Source organism: Vanessa tameamea, chromosome 29 (assembly GCF_037043105.1).
Source record: "Vanessa tameamea isolate UH-Manoa-2023 chromosome 29, ilVanTame1 primary haplotype, whole genome shotgun sequence".
Taxonomy (NCBI): domain Eukaryota; kingdom Metazoa; phylum Arthropoda; class Insecta; order Lepidoptera; family Nymphalidae; genus Vanessa; species Vanessa tameamea.
Window position 1 is genome coordinate 5,782,555 of NC_087337.1, and position 15,424 is coordinate 5,797,978.

Below are 15,424 nucleotides of genomic sequence, written 5' to 3' on the forward strand. Positions count from 1 at the left end.
TATACCAAAAAAAAAATCCATAAAAAGACAACGCAAATAAAACGAGATTTTTAAAATTGATAAAAATTTTGCATTTATTATATCTCGTAAATATATCTCACATCTCTTATAAATATATTTTCAGTATGACTATTATGTCGTTTTTTTAACATATAATTAAGATTAAAAAGCAGGATATCAATGCAATAATGTCATGTAATGAAATTGTAAATATTGCAAATGGCAACAAAAGAAAATATTTTTCTCCATTCTTTGACGCATTAAGCCTATTGTAATAATGATTATTCAGAAGTAAAACCAATTTAAGCTAATTAAATTTGTTTTTTACGCCAGACGATTGTCACACAATTCGTCGCAGTTGCGTCTGCATCTGATAAAACTTGTGAACCAAAATGACGATCGAAGGCAATAAGGACGAGGCAGATAGGTGCATAGAGATTGCGCAAAATGCATTCTCTGCTGGAAACGCTGAGAAAGCTGAACGTTTTTTGCTCAAAGCCGAGCGTTTATATCCTACAGCGCGGGCCAAAGAACTATTAACGCGAGTCAGAGCTGCAGGCAGTACGGGAAGTGTGCCCAAACGTACGCCTCCGAGCAGCCCTAGTGCGGAAGATATACGACGAAGGAAAACTCCTACACATCAACCTCCTCAAAGGGAATATACTTCAGAACAACTAGAAGCCGTACGCCGAGTGAAAACCAAGTGTAAGGATTACTATGAAGTACTAGGTCAGTACAGAAATAGTTAAATTCAAGGTCGATATTATTACTCAATATAAACGTAAATAGCAGTCAGTAAAATGAACAGTGTGTTTCAATTTTATAAAAGTCAAATAATATGCGTAGCTACTATATTTAAGTAAATCTAATTAAGAGTCAATTCTTAACGGACATCATTAAGCAAACATAATTAACAATGCATAAATTATAAATGAACACAAACAATTTCTTAATTTTTAAGATATTATCTATACATGGCCTATTAATTCTGTGTCTCGTTTTCCTGTTACTATGTTATTTGGCAATATTACTCACTGTATAAAGCAGTTATGGCCGACATGTGCCGCTCAAGACAATACCATTAATATGTTAGGATATTACTCAAATTATGATGCTACTAGGATCAGTGGTTAGAATGCATGCATCTTAACCGATGATTTCGGGTTCAAAACCAGGCAAGCCCCTCTAAATTTTCACGTGCTTAATTTGTGTTTACAATTCATCTCATGCTCGGCGGTGAAGGGAAACATCGTGAGGAAACCTACATGTTTCGTCGAATTTCAACGAAATTCTGCCACATGTGTATTCCACCAACCCGCATTGGAGCAGCGTGGTGAAATATTCTACAAACCTTCTCTTCAAAGGGAGAGGAGGCCCTAGCCCAGCAGTGGGAAATTTACAGGCTGCTAATGTAAAAAATTTAATAGTCCGTAATACTGATTTAATGACTGCAACATTTATCAATATGCAACAAATATAAGAAATTTACAAACTTAGGCAAGATACACTAATTATACGGTACATGTCTTCGGAGATACTAATTTACAATAAAAAAAATTGACAATCTGTAAAAAATATATTTCTAGTAGTAGCAAGTTGTTCAATGCAATAATGTTGTATTATAAATAAAGATATATTAATCAAGAACTGTAAACTACTATGTAACTATTAGCAAATTGCATGAAATACGTAAAACTAAGATTAGTTTACCTTTTTTCCTACTCCTATTGGAATAGGCTACAGAATAAGTAATGAGTAGGACTCATTGCTACTCATACTCATGTGTACAAAGACAAGCTTGCAGGAAACCTTGTCAAATGGGTCTCATTAATATTTCATTGCTAATTCCATATGTTTATCTTTGAAAAGGGTAACCACTGAGTTTCTTGCCGGTTCTTCTCGGTGGAGTCAACTTGCCGAACCGGTGGTAGTTTTACATTTAATTCAACATTAAAATGAGTATTCAAAAGTGCTTTGATGTGCCTACTTGAATAAAGAATATATTGATTTTGTAATGCGTGCGTCCTTACAAACTACTTTCCAAACCAGTAGCAAAGCACATTTTAATTCAGCACTGTAACGTGACGTAAAGTGTTGTCGTTATGCGTTTTCCCCGCATGAAGTGGGGGGGGATATGTCGGACTCGCTGATTCCCAGGACACCTCGCGCCTACTAATTTCGCAATACCCATTAAGAAACCCAGCGGTACCCTCTCAGTCTCTTCGGCTCCATTATGCTATATGACGTGCTTTTATGAGTCTACTTACTAACTAAATTATCATAATATGTCTCTCAACAGGAGTGACCAAGGAGGCCACAGACTCTGATATAAAGAAAGCCTACAAGAAACTAGCGCTTCAGCTCCATCCAGATAAGAACCACGCCCCTGGAGCTGCCGAAGCTTTCAAGGTATTTAAAGTGTCTCCTCTATTTTCTTATCAAGACCATCGTAGTTGCTGATACTAGACTAGTAAGTAGAAGTGGTATGTGGCTGTAATTATCCTCCTGAACGTATTATAAAAGTGATCAGCATTTAGACATTGGCGCTGTAAGAAATATTAACCATTCCTTACATCGCCAATGCCAACTATCTTGGGAACTAAGAGATTATGTCCCTTGTCCCTACAGGCATGTAGGTACACTCCCTAACCCATCAAACCGGAACAATACTAAGTATTGCTGTTTCGCGGTAGAATATATTATGAGTGGGTGGTACCTACCCAGATGGACTTGCAAAAAGCCGTACCACCCAATAATCTAACACGAATGAAAGGAGTTCAGGTAGAGGATCAACAGCGTTAAGTTCTTTCCGAGGCGCGAGAATGTACAGTTCCAATTTATAGACTCCAGGATACTACAAAAAATATATCTTGAAAGAAAATTCCAATGACTTTTCTTAGGCCTACCCGGGCTTTGAACTCAGGACATCCGATTCGCGCCATATTAGTATCTTGTTATGAGCCCAACGTTGCAATTACAACGAATATAATTTTTTTTTTTTTTGATAAATAAATTTAACCTTCTAACAAAAGTCATTCAGATATTCAATAGCGAAAACCCTTGAAGGCGATTGTTGTGCACAAGGTCGTGGTTTTTTATTAATTGTTTTAGTTCTTACTTAAAAGATCGCCGATCCCAAAGTTCCGGTCTCAAATCTCAGGACGGAACAATAAAAGTAATCGGATTCGTCTGACAGTAAATTCTCAGTAGTCCGGAGTCTATAGTTAATGTTGAGAAGTTGGTACACCCTGCACAAGACAGCTTGACCTTTTTGACAGATGTAAATTTTTCTGATCGACATAACTTTGCAATGACGAACATATTATTTTCTTAATTTAATGATTTTAAAAATTGTAAAAATATTAAAATAAAATATGTGTAAAAGAAAGTTATTTGTTAATTAACTGCTGCTAGTTATTTGTACGGTGTATTTATATAAGTTGTATGTATCACTCTCGAAATTAATTAATAAGGTATTTCTTTATTGGTTAAGTTAAGAATTAAAGTAAAACAATACAGTAATGTAAAATAATGTTATAACAACGTTCCCGGTTCTAGCGTATCCAGAAGAGAGCTTAAATTTCCCGCCAATGTTTTCTTTTTTTTTTTTAATGTTGCCCGCTTCAAAAATCGTAGCGACAACATATGTATTTAAGACTTTTTCTTTACATATGATTGCTTCAATGTAAAATTTAAATAGAAACACTGAAAATAATAGACGCTTGTACAATGTTACATCGGTCGGACGGTAGGGACGCGAATAACCCTAATAAAGATCATTGTTAAGTTACTGTTACGAACAAGGGTCCTTTTGGTTGGGGTCTTTTTAGCTGGTATAACTCTTTTTAGAAAAATAAGTTTAAAAAACAATTGAATTCTAATTTGAATTACGCATTCCATCGTTCCATCGACTGTTATATGTTCTGTTTCCCATCACTAGCCCGTCTGTCAAAAATATCAAGCTAACTTGAACAGGGCTATAGTTAATGTTGATCCTCTGACGAGATTATTCTGACAGGTTGCATTATGTCGTGTTTTGCAAGTGTGTGTTGGTGTATCTTTACTGATATTGTAAATGTCAAAGTAACTGTCTGTCTGTCTGTTGGTCTTTCACGACCAAATCACTAAACCGAATTTGATGAGATTTAGTAAAAAGCAAGTTGATTGTAATATATACCTTTTATAAATAAGAGGCAGATTTATGCATGGAAAGGAATGAAAGTCGACGAACGCTATCTTCCGATCACAACATTGCTGTGAACGATCCTTTTGTAATTACACGGACGCCGCAATTTGAAATATATTACTAGCTGTGCCCGCGACTTCGTGCGCGTTTGAATTTAATAAAAAAGCGTGACTTTATTATTATTTTACATATAATTCTAAAATAAAAGTAGCCTAAGTTACTCCTTATTACATCAGCTATCAGCCAGTGAAAGTCCCGTCAAAATCGGTCCAGCCGTTCGAGAGATTAGCCGGAACAAACAGACAGACAGATAAAAATTGTAAAAAATGTTCTTTAGGTATATGTACCGTGTATACGTCCATATGCATTTAGTACAACGCGGTTATTTTAATATTACGAACAGACTCCGATTTTATTATATGTATAGATGAGGGGATTAGCGTGGCTTTCCGAAAGTTATACGTCATACTGTCAGATCGCTTTTAAATTCCATTTTGTCGGGGAACAGCGCGAAATACGGTCAGTCGTATCGTTGTTAAACTGTTTTTTTGTAATAATATTAGCAAACCGGAAATTGATTGAAGTATTTTGTTATCAATGATTGTAATAAATATATTAAAAGTAAATTTTTTTTTTTTTTTATAATATATACATAATACTATTATTCGCCTGCGTCTCAGGGAGGGGGGGGGCGCTCATAGGTTGTAGGTATTAAAACCTATGCCCTTGGGGTTAAATCTTGCTACATATTAAAGTCGGTTTAGTGGCTAACAATGAAATCGTAAAAGACAGACAGACAGAGAGTTACTTTCGTTTTGTTTCTTTCATTTATATAATTTTTTATTTAAAACAGGCAATAGGTAATGCGGCAGCCATCCTCACAGACCCGGAGAAGAGGAAACAGTACGACCTGCGCGGTGAGGAGCCGGCACACGCGACTCATACGCACCACCAGTACTACGCAAGAGGTTTCGAGTCGGACCTCACCGCTGAGGAACTATTCAACATGTTCTTCGGGGCTGCCGGTGAGTCTTCTGTGATTACCTTAAGATGTAAAAATTCGCAGGATGGATCCGGACCGCATTGGACGATTTTTGGATTATATCCATCCCCGGGACCCAAGCTATCTCTATAAAAAAATTACATCGAAATCAGTTCAGCGATTTAAGTGTAAAGAGGTTACATAGGACAGTTATTTTCGCATTTATAGAACAAGGAAGGATAAGTATTATTAATGACCAAACCCCATTGAAGCAGTGTGATGGGGCAAGCTCCAAATCCCCCCCTCAAATGGGATGGATTCACCAAACTCTTATTTATTTTAATGACTTGATTATACCTTTTTAACTTTACCGTTTCATAGATTCAAGTCATTTGTAAAAAATACATCGGTAAAGAAGGCATATTATTCGATACGAGATTATATTGATGATAAAAAAGCGTGGAGTTAATGCTTGTCGACTTCCAGGCAGGAGACATAACATACATATATAATTGTATTTAACTAACATGGCTGTATTTTTAGATGTTGAAAAAGAGTAACTACCGAGTTTCTTGCCGGTTCCTCTCGGTAGAATCTACATTCCGAACCGGAGGTAGCTTTACTTTAAATAGTTTGTTAAATGACGATTCAAAAGTGCTTGTAAAAGCCTACTCGAATAAAGTATATTTTGATTTGTTTTGATATATTTCCAGCCTTCCCCGGCGGCGGTCCCACCGTCTACACGCGCAGACGAGCCCGCGAACCCGAACCGAGAGACAGCCACGCCGGCATCGTTCAGCTCTTACCGGTCCTCGTGCTGGTCCTCCTCTCGATGATGTCTGGCTTCTTCATCAGCGAACCGGTGTACAGTCTCAGCCCGAGCCCGAAATATCCGGTTCCGAGGGAGACTGTCAATCTAAAGGTACATATTTACTGATCTGAGACTGATGCTTCCACACATAAGAAACGAGGAACCGCAGCAGGTAATAAGTGCACTAATATCTGATACGAGCAGGTGTGGCTCCGATCTGATGGCATCCTAAGCAAGGCCCTCACGACTTACTGCAGACACACACCCGTCATCAACAGTCCTAAGCAAAGATATGGCCTCGCAGACACCGTCCAAGAACAACAAAAAGTACTTTATAACTCTACGTGGAATAATCTCCCTGTCAGACATGTTGCACAGCTCATCAGATCAGATCACCTCGTGTGGTTTAAAATGCTATGACGTTACTTCAAGGTCAACTATGTTTATGTTATTTTGTACTCGTCCTGCCGTTGAAATGCACTGTTATTGCAGATGTGACTCAACGGTCTGCTGTGGATCTCTGAGCTGACTCGAGTGTGTCTCTCGTTGCAGGTGCCGTATTATGTGAAGGAGAACTTCCACACAGATTACCAGGGCTCGTTGAAGAGACTCGAAATGGCCATTGAAGAGGAATATTTGGGTGAGATTTATTTTATTGTAATTGTAGCGTATGGCCTTCCCTGGAGTTTAATCGTGCTCAGTACCAAATTTCATCAAATTCGGCTTTTTGCCTGTGAAAGAGCAAGAAACGGACAAAACAGAGTTACTTTTGTAATTGATTACATAGTTTAGACAAGACTGCAGATCCAAAGTTCCTGAGCTAAAAATCCCAGCTCCCGACTCTCAGCACCGGGTTGGGAGGGAGACCCTGGGACTGCAAAGGCCCTCTATTATTTTCCAAAGACTGTAGCCTGACTGTAGGGCTACAGCCCCGGATGGGCACCTGTCATCTCCTATATTAAATTAAAAACTTTTTGATCTTAATAACACAGTCGAATAGGCTCCGTACCGACTACTCGGGGCCAGTCAGTTTTTTTAAATATATTCTGTAAGTTGAAAGTAACACCCCGCCCGTGTGCCGCCAGTGGGGCTGAAGCACGCGTGCCAGCGCGAGCGCAACTACCGCGACAGCGTCGCGTGGAAGGCGCGCAACTTCGGCGACTCGCGCCACTCGGCCGACGCGCAGCGCCTGCGCATGCCGTCCTGCGAGAAGCTGCAGCAGTACCAGCGGTAGGCGCCGCCCCGAGCCGCGTGCGACCCGATACTGCTGCTTTTTATTTCGTTACTATGCATTTGTGTCTCGATTACGAACTTTGGAAAGTCTCGCTCAGTTGTGACTTAGTCCCCCCCCCCCACTTGTGACTACTTCGACTCGTATTAGACCCGATCCGCAGCACCGTATACGGCGTCCGCCTTCCCCGCACCTCTATGAGCAACTTTTCATCGTATTCCATTATAACGACCTCGTAACACTCGTATTTATTTACAAATATTTATATAATAAAATATTGTAGACGGAGAAACTGGTCTTAGGGAACACAAATTGACAATTTTGCGCCTGAATAAGTTTTTTTCTTTTACAAAATTGTTATACTATCTTAATTCAATGTTATGATTTCTATAGTGACCCCTAGTTCACTATATCAGCTAGAAAATCTAAGTATTCGAAGTCGCGAGTGAGATACGAAGTGACTGGTTACGGAATAGTACTGTAGAACTCAATAGTGTGTTAAGTCCTTTTTCAAATTTGATGAGTATTTGAAACCATGTCACCAGTGAATCCAAAAAGTTGTAAATCAGTTTTAATTTTTTATCTGTGACTATTTTATGGTACAGTTAGTTAGTAAATGTGACTAAACGATGGAAGAAGGGATAGTCCCCCCTACCCTAAATATTCTTCTAAAACCTTAAAGAATTCCTCCTAAAACTCAACCGTATAAAAATGTTTTAAGATAACAGGAAATTAACGCGTGTCACGTCAATACATTTAAAGTGTCTATGGATCTATGTAGGTGGTTATATAATAATATCATATATGTACTAAAACCTTCTCCAAAACGCGCTGTATTTTCTGGTACAAGTTTTATATTAATTGGTTTAGTAAATTTTTCAGCCGTCTCATTTATGTAAATCAACGCCTTTGCTACATACGACCTTTTGAATTAGGGGGTCAACGTGTATTACTAGAAAGTCGAATTATGATGGTTTTAGCCAAAGTGTTTTAGTTCGAACATGTTAAGCGATGTTGCTCGTGTTTGAATATTATTATATAAGTAATAAATATTTTGAAAATTATTTGCTAAACAGGCGTTGTCTATGGGTGTTTTGTTTGATGGTTGCCGTTTTGTTATAGATTGTCTATGGTGAATGTTTAATTTGATGTATAATAAAGTATAATTTATTCCCTGTTTTGTCTTATTTTATTGTAGCTACCCTATTTTTTTTTTATTTCGAAATTAGTCCAACCGCTTAAGAGGAGTTCAGTGACATACAAACATACAGAAGATTTAGTATAATATATATATGTGTCAGAGGAGCAGGATGCCGAACGGTAGGGTTCGAGGATTGGTCCGACATTTGGAAGCCTGTGTGGGCGTGCAATGGAGGTATTCACAAAATAAAACTTATTTAATATCGTCTAATCACTGTATTAATTGATTCAACAATCGTACACCAGAAATATCAAAGGATTACAATAATTCATCTCGATTAAGAGCAAATGGGTTCGCAAGCAACCTTCGCATTCGAGTCGCTTGTCAAAACATAACGACTCGCGTTGCCATGACACTTACAACTCCATTCGGGGTGACCCGCTCTTAAAAGTAAATCAGCCATCAAACATTATTGCCAGCTGCTCGATACATTAATTATCCAAATCAACAACCAGTAACCGCGTCCCGTTATATATATACATACGAGTTTTGCCTCTGCGTGTTAAAGGGGGCGAGGCGGAGCCAAAATGTGATAGAGAGAAGAATCACGGAAACACGCACACCGTCATTTTAAACATATCTGTACGCGTTTTATGCGAGCGGTTGGAGCTTAAGTTAAAAAAACTAACCTTCTAGTCCTTCCTAGAAGTTCAAACTTGCTTCATAACAAATTGCATCAAATTCTGCTCAGCGGTTTGGCTTTGAAAGACCAACAGACAATCAGTATTAGTATCGAAAATATTAGTATAGATTAATCCCTACGTACATACGGACCATATATACGTTACTAATGACAGCCGGTTAGTCACGACTAGTGAATATACACTACGAAAATAAACAGTTGTCATAACCTTGTAACAGCGACCATGTAAATTCAATAATAATGTTTTCTATATCCTTAAAATGAAGTTTAAAAAGTTTTAAAAAGTTGATATAATGATAGAGTATTCAATTGACACGAATATAATCCACAAAAGTTATCTCTGATTTCCGATACCTATTCACAATATTTATTTGGAAGTATTGTAAATATTTGCAAATAACATTAACGTGATTACCGATTTCAATGAGAGACGTATCTGATATTTGTATATTTAACTTTGTCTGATCCTTCTTTCTAGTATGTATAGTTGAATCTGGGGTTACAATATTGACGATATTATTTTCAAATCATATTTCAAACTATGAAGGTCAAATTTATCATATTTATTAAGTTCCGGTTTACTGTGAATTTTTATTATCTGAGCTGAATCTACACCAATGACAATGAAGTATGACAATGATACACTCGAAACGAAGGTATTACTCCACTGTCAACGCCATAAATAAGAAATGTCTGAATAATCATGTTTTAAAAAGGTTTTACTATTAATTATAAGGCTTTGGAAGCAAGATCTTGTCCTAGTTCTATAATAGTACAACAAATTAATAAATTATTAATGCTGTAGAGTAGAATCTTTACCCATATTGCCTTCCAAGCGCAGGTGGATAGAGAAAAACAAATTTGCCATTGAATTGACCCATTGTCTCTGGTCGCGATCTTAAATAATCTTTAGTATTCACAGACAAATCTTATTTTTAATGTCGACGAAGTTGTTTTCGGGAATTAGAGAGTTTAGTTTAAATAAATTGAAGTAGATGATACGATGATAATAGATACTCTATTTCAAACGAGAGGAGAAAAGCCAAATAAACACAATTTGACAGCAAATTGACGCGATATCATTGGTCGAGAGCTTGATTGATCTTTGATATTCTCTATAGATTTTTGAAAAAAAGCCGTTTTGAACGTCGACGAAACTGTTATCAGAATTTTGGAATTAATATTAAAATGCAAATAAGTAGTTAAGTGTAACATTGTTGTATTATAAATAACGATATATTAATCATAAACTCTCAGTAGAGCACAATATAAGTGAATTATTAGCAAATTGTATGAAATACGTAAATCTAAGGTTTGTTTATCTTTTTTCCTACTTCCATTGGAATAGAAAATAATTTTAATAACGTTAAATAATAAATAAATAAAGGTTAAGGGTTTTTAATGAATATATTCACATTTAGCTATAAATGTTGTAAACTAATTCTTTATTTACATTGATCGTAATAAATTAATTATTAATTAAGTATTTTTTATTTATTTTTACAATTGTATCTATTTATGGTATACAATTTATAAAGCTCAAATATTATTGTAAATACATCAAAATATCACGCATCTGGACTATGCCATCTATTATTGAGAATCTATTCGAGAACTTATTCGAAGTTGGACTTCTGCGAGCCGGATGTTTGCCTTAATTATTTCTTTCTTAAAACTTTTTATTGAGAAAGCTCAGAAATGCTATCAAGCATGTCTTGGTGTTGGTTTGTACGTAAGTTGACGCTGTGTTGGTGCTGGGACCTGAAGGGTAGGTTGGATGGGGTCATATGGGGCAGACACCCTAAAACGTCTTGCTTTGTTCAGCACTTAACTCTCTAAATGACTCCAAAATCAGACATCTTTTGATATATTCACCACAAGAATCCCAACCTCCTTTGTTTTACAAACTTCTTTGTTTTCTCAAAGTTCTTTTATCGACTTTGAAACTCTGATCAATCTCAGCTCATCATTCTGTCCGGGTAAATCTGTCTCAGCACGTAGTCATGCTCTTGGTGGTTCAGTGTATTTTTATCCGGTGTATCTGGTGGTCGGGTGGTAGACCGTGTACCCTTTGAAGATGTCTCGCCACGTTTCGTCGTCTCGCGAAGCTGTTATCACAGACACCGCACTTGAATGTGTACTGGGAGGGTCGGTGGCGATTTTTATGTATTCGCATCAAGGTCACAGATTTGAATTTAGCTGTACATTGGTCGCACTGGAACAGAAATTAAACTAATTAAGATTATGTAAAGGTAAGTAAGAAAACTTAATATAGATTCTAAATGAAGTACTTGTGTAACGAACGGTTGGCATGATTAACCATCAGCAACCTGTGCTAAATGAATGTGAAAACCAACATACTTGCACAGTTTTCTCCGGCAGATGTATAGCTATGTGCTGTAGGTAGCTACTCTTCCGGTGGAAGCCAGCGTTGCATTCTTTGCACACAAATGGTTTTTCGCCTGTGTGGAGTCGTTCATGTATCTGTAATGTTGGGACAGTTAGATGTTATTATTATTATATCAAACTAGAATACTTGTAATGCCATCTATTATCAATTTTGAACTCAAGAATGTATAAATGTTTTTTTTTTAATATAGTACACCTTACTCACTCTTTGTGTCTCAACAGAAAACATTGTTTTAAATATAAATGTTGATCGCTAGAACAAGTAGAAACAACTAGGAACTATACTCATTCATAACACTTAAAGTTAGACAGGATGAAATATTCATTTATATTCAAAAGTTGCTGAGTTTTCTGTCAAGAAGTTCAGATAAGCAAACGGGGGTTAGATATTGGCCTAGGCTCGGTAAGCACAAAAAGCCTAATCCTAGACTTGAACTTGTTCCGGTTAAGTCAGTTTGCTGTCCCAATCCATTATGACAGTGAAGAAATATAGTGTATTCGAGTACGCAATTGTCCACAATATAAATTCTGTAAGTGGTTAGTTAAGAATGCCATCACAACTGACTGTCAGTGGGGAAACTAGTGTTTGTATTGAATAATTATACTTATTATCGTAACTTTTAAAACAATGTTGTTCTTTGTAAACAATGTTGCTATTGCTTATATTTATCTAAATAATATGATAGAAAGGTCTTATAGATAATCTTTGTTAACTTTAATGATCGCATGAATACTTGTCTAGACTGAGTAAATTTATAAGCCATTATGTGCAATAAAATAAATATTATTATTACTAGTATACCATTATTTTAATTTTCCTCTCATATAGGGTAACGGAATCCTAAGCACTTGGACTAAGCCGAGCACTAGTAGGGGCGAGGTAATCATATAAGCAGAGCGGATATATGATGTCGTATGACACTTGTGGGTGATGTGACGAGTGTTGGGGATGATTGCCATTTGGAGTAAATGATTTGTTATTATTACCTTGACTTGCTCGGCATTGGATGCTTTATAGTCACAGTAGGAACACTTGTCTGTCTTCTCGTAACCATGTTTCGCTCGGCAGTGCATCAACAAGAGTCGTCGTGTAATAAACTTCTTGCCACAGTGCTGGTAAAATATATAAATGTGAGGATTAATAAACATTACTTTGTAGTACAGCTTAGTGCAAAACCTGTCTAGTTAGGTACGATCCACTTTAGTCTACCTTTAAGCAATGATACTTAATATTGTTGTTCCGGTTTGTATAGTGAGTTAGCCAGTGTAACTACATATACATAACATCTCAGTTCCCAAAGAAATGGTTAAAAATTCACTCACAGCTATGGGTAGCGCTCCCTTTAAATGGAACATGGCAGTATTCATTTTATCGCTGTTTGGAAGCAGAAATGTTGAGAAATGCTAGTGGGGTGGAATCAATCAATAAAAATAAAACAATACAGTATTATACCATCATAGTATCATAGTTGTGTAGTAACTATGTTACTATGCTTGCTTGCAATTTTATTTGATTAACGAAAAAGCAGCAGGCCAATTCATAAAGTTTATACGTAAGAATTAAATTAACAAAGGGCAAGAATGTTTAAGTGCAGTTATACACGGACAGTGTAATTATCTTGTCACACTTATTCATAAGGTAATGGGCTTGATTACTTAAATAACCATTTGCAGCCATCCCAGTAAGTGAGCTTCTGAATTTCCTGCATAATCATTGAAAATTCTGCTAACCATAAGCAAGATTAACAGTTACATTAATATAGTAATCAAGCAAATTTGGAGAAATCGAGATGAGATATAAAAAACAATCACTCACCTCACAAACAACATCGAAACCCGTATGAATCTTATAATGATTTCTCAGCGATAACTTTGATGTTAATATCTTATGGCAGTATTCACACTCTATCTCCTCTCTCACTCTCCCGGTTTTCTCTTTCGCCTTACTCTCCTTTCGTTTTATTTTAACCGATCTCGTTTTCTGTTTGCTTTCGAACATTATGTCTAATGGTTTCTCCTCTATTTCTATAACTCTTGTTTCATAATCTATCTTTTCCTTTGTATTGTTGATATTGTCTGTACATTCTTCGTTATCTTTTAGGATTTTGTTCAGTTGTAATGTGTCTAGTGTTATGTTATCATCGTAATCTTTAAAGTCCTCATCCAGCTCATCCGTTTTGTCTATTGAGGTTGAATATTCTTCTGTTTTTAATATATTATTAACATTTTCAATTTTTATTCCGTTAATTTTTTTATCGAGTAATTGTTTTTGTACATCCTCACATTTTCGTCTGAATTTTATTGATTCGTTGATGAAACTAACACACGCAGAACAGATTTCTTGAGGTAGTGTGTCGTTCATTGCGACCTGTGACGTGATTCGAGTAATGAGATTTTTATTGTTTTTTTTTTATAATTCTTACAAATTAAACGTTAATTTTTCGATGATTTATCACGAAAAGGTAAATAATTAAATAACATTTCAAGTCATAATTTTCAAAAACATCAACAATTTGATGTGAAAATATAAATATTGTACGACGACTTTAAAATCAATTAGAATGAGTTTTTTCTAGTTGGAATTGTTAAATTAGTGTAATAGAACCATCGTCTCAATCGATGCCCATATTGAGACAATAATACTATCATCAAAAGCAATACCTTTACACCGGTAGTTAGAAAAACAGCGCTCGAATATTTTACACTCTGCTCTGGTGAAATGAATATTGGATGTAAGCTTCGAGTACTCGTACACATCCTGCAACAGTTCCATGGGTGCATTGCTGTATGTGATTGGAATAATTTTATAAAGAAACCCTTTAATAATAGAAAAAAATTATAAAATCTCTTATTGTTATTGTTTGTGAAACATTTAGAACAGAACTAGAGATTACAGATAACTAAACTTAAAGTACAAGTGTCAATTGTCAAAAAAGAAAACAGGTCTATATTTTTAAAAAAAATTGACAAGGCTTGGCTACGTATTCATTCTTTAGTTTGGCCTTTAAACTATTATATTAATTCATTAAATATGCTGATGGTAAAAAATTTAAAGGTTGATGTTAATTTATTAAAACCCAAAAAGTGTTTATAAACCACAGTGGCGCGGTAAAACATAAATTTTGTGTAAGCCGGTGCGGGATAAAATTTTGTATGGGTGAAAATGGGATCCTAGAAATCGTAGATGACCTTTTTTTATTTATAAAATTCTAATTATCTCAACTGGAACTAAAGACATAATCAGTTTTAATACGAAATAATCATCTATGTCATTATTTTCGTACTTTGCAATATATTTTACTAAAATAATCAACTTTTGAAACATGAATATATTTAAAACAGGTAGTTTTTACACATAATTTTAAAGGTCTCTTTGAACGTAAAGCCATGGGCAGCGGCCCACGTCACACACACAAGTTTAGTAAGACAGTACCTCGGTAGGGCACACCGTTTAGTGTGTACCGGTGACATCACTTCCTACCAAATGGTGACATATAAATAAAACCATTTTGTTACCTATTTGTATTTTACTTTTAAAATTCCTTAAAAATTTAATACCCGTAACCGAAATTATCCGAAACTAACGGATAATCCGAAATAATTTCATATCCATATCCGTATCCGGTATAATAATCATTCCTATATCCGTAACCAATCCGTATCCGAAATTTCATATCCATAACATCCCTACCTTACACCGCCTCCGTTTTGGTATCCTACCTTTGTCATCCTCATAGCAGACACCCTTAGGAAACTTGAGAATTTTGTTTCGCCTTCCGCTCGATAACGCTGTCGAAGGGCCAGCAGAGGGCGAAGTAAGAATGTTTGAACAAAATAAAAACCCATCACACTGATTTTTTTTTATTCACATGGTTTTAGTTTAACAATATTCGACAAAAGTTATAGTGTTTTTGATAACGCATTAAAAAAATTCTGTAGAACTTAGCTTACATGAAAACGT

General features: G+C 36.0%; 2 protein-coding genes across 2 annotated transcripts; one reads left to right on the plus strand and one right to left on the minus strand.

Moving 5' to 3' along the window:
• The first annotated feature begins 216 nt into the window (after positions 1–216).
• On the plus strand, positions 217–8,388 carry LOC113404277 (dnaJ homolog subfamily B member 12). The gene is made up of 6 exons (XM_026645145.2): positions 217–729; positions 2,300–2,409; positions 5,040–5,211; positions 5,882–6,090; positions 6,532–6,619; positions 7,065–8,388. Exons 1-6 carry the CDS (start codon positions 393–395, stop codon positions 7,211–7,213), a joined length of 1,065 nt encoding a protein of 354 aa, XP_026500930.1. The 5' UTR covers positions 217–392; the 3' UTR covers positions 7,214–8,388.
• Positions 8,389–10,567: 2,179 nt separating this feature from the next.
• On the minus strand, positions 10,568–14,324 carry LOC135194360 (zinc finger protein 510-like). Its single transcript, XM_064219757.1, has 5 exons — positions 14,125–14,324; positions 13,280–13,831; positions 12,451–12,576; positions 11,416–11,538; positions 10,568–11,269 (listed from the first exon to the last, which is right to left on the minus strand). The coding sequence occupies exons 1-5, from the start codon at positions 14,242–14,244 to the stop codon at positions 11,072–11,074; spliced, it is 1,119 nt and encodes a 372-aa protein (XP_064075827.1). The 5' UTR covers positions 14,245–14,324; the 3' UTR covers positions 10,568–11,071.
• Positions 14,325–15,424: the final 1,100 nt, after the last annotated feature.

Bases quoted from the DNA above. Each gene is read 5' to 3' on its own strand.
- LOC113404277 (XM_026645145.2), top strand. From the start codon at position 393: ATGACGATCGAAGGCAATAAGGACGAGGCAGATAGGTGCATAGAGATT. The intron at 5,212-5,881 runs GTGAGTCTTCTG...ATATATTTCCAG, and splicing joins CATGTTCTTCGGGGCTGCCG to CCTTCCCCGGCGGCGGTCCC. The intron at 6,620-7,064 runs GTGAGATTTATT...GTGTGCCGCCAG, and splicing joins CATTGAAGAGGAATATTTGG to TGGGGCTGAAGCACGCGTGC.
- LOC135194360 (XM_064219757.1), bottom strand. From the start codon at position 14,244: ATGCACCCATGGAACTGTTGCAGGATGTGTACGAGTACTCGAAGCTTA. The intron at 13,832-14,124 runs GTATTGCTTTTG...ATCACGTCACAG, and splicing joins TTCTAACTACCGGTGTAAAG to GTCGCAATGAACGACACACT. The intron at 12,577-13,279 runs GTGAGTGATTGT...ATATTTTACCAG, and splicing joins GTTTCGATGTTGTTTGTGAG to CACTGTGGCAAGAAGTTTAT.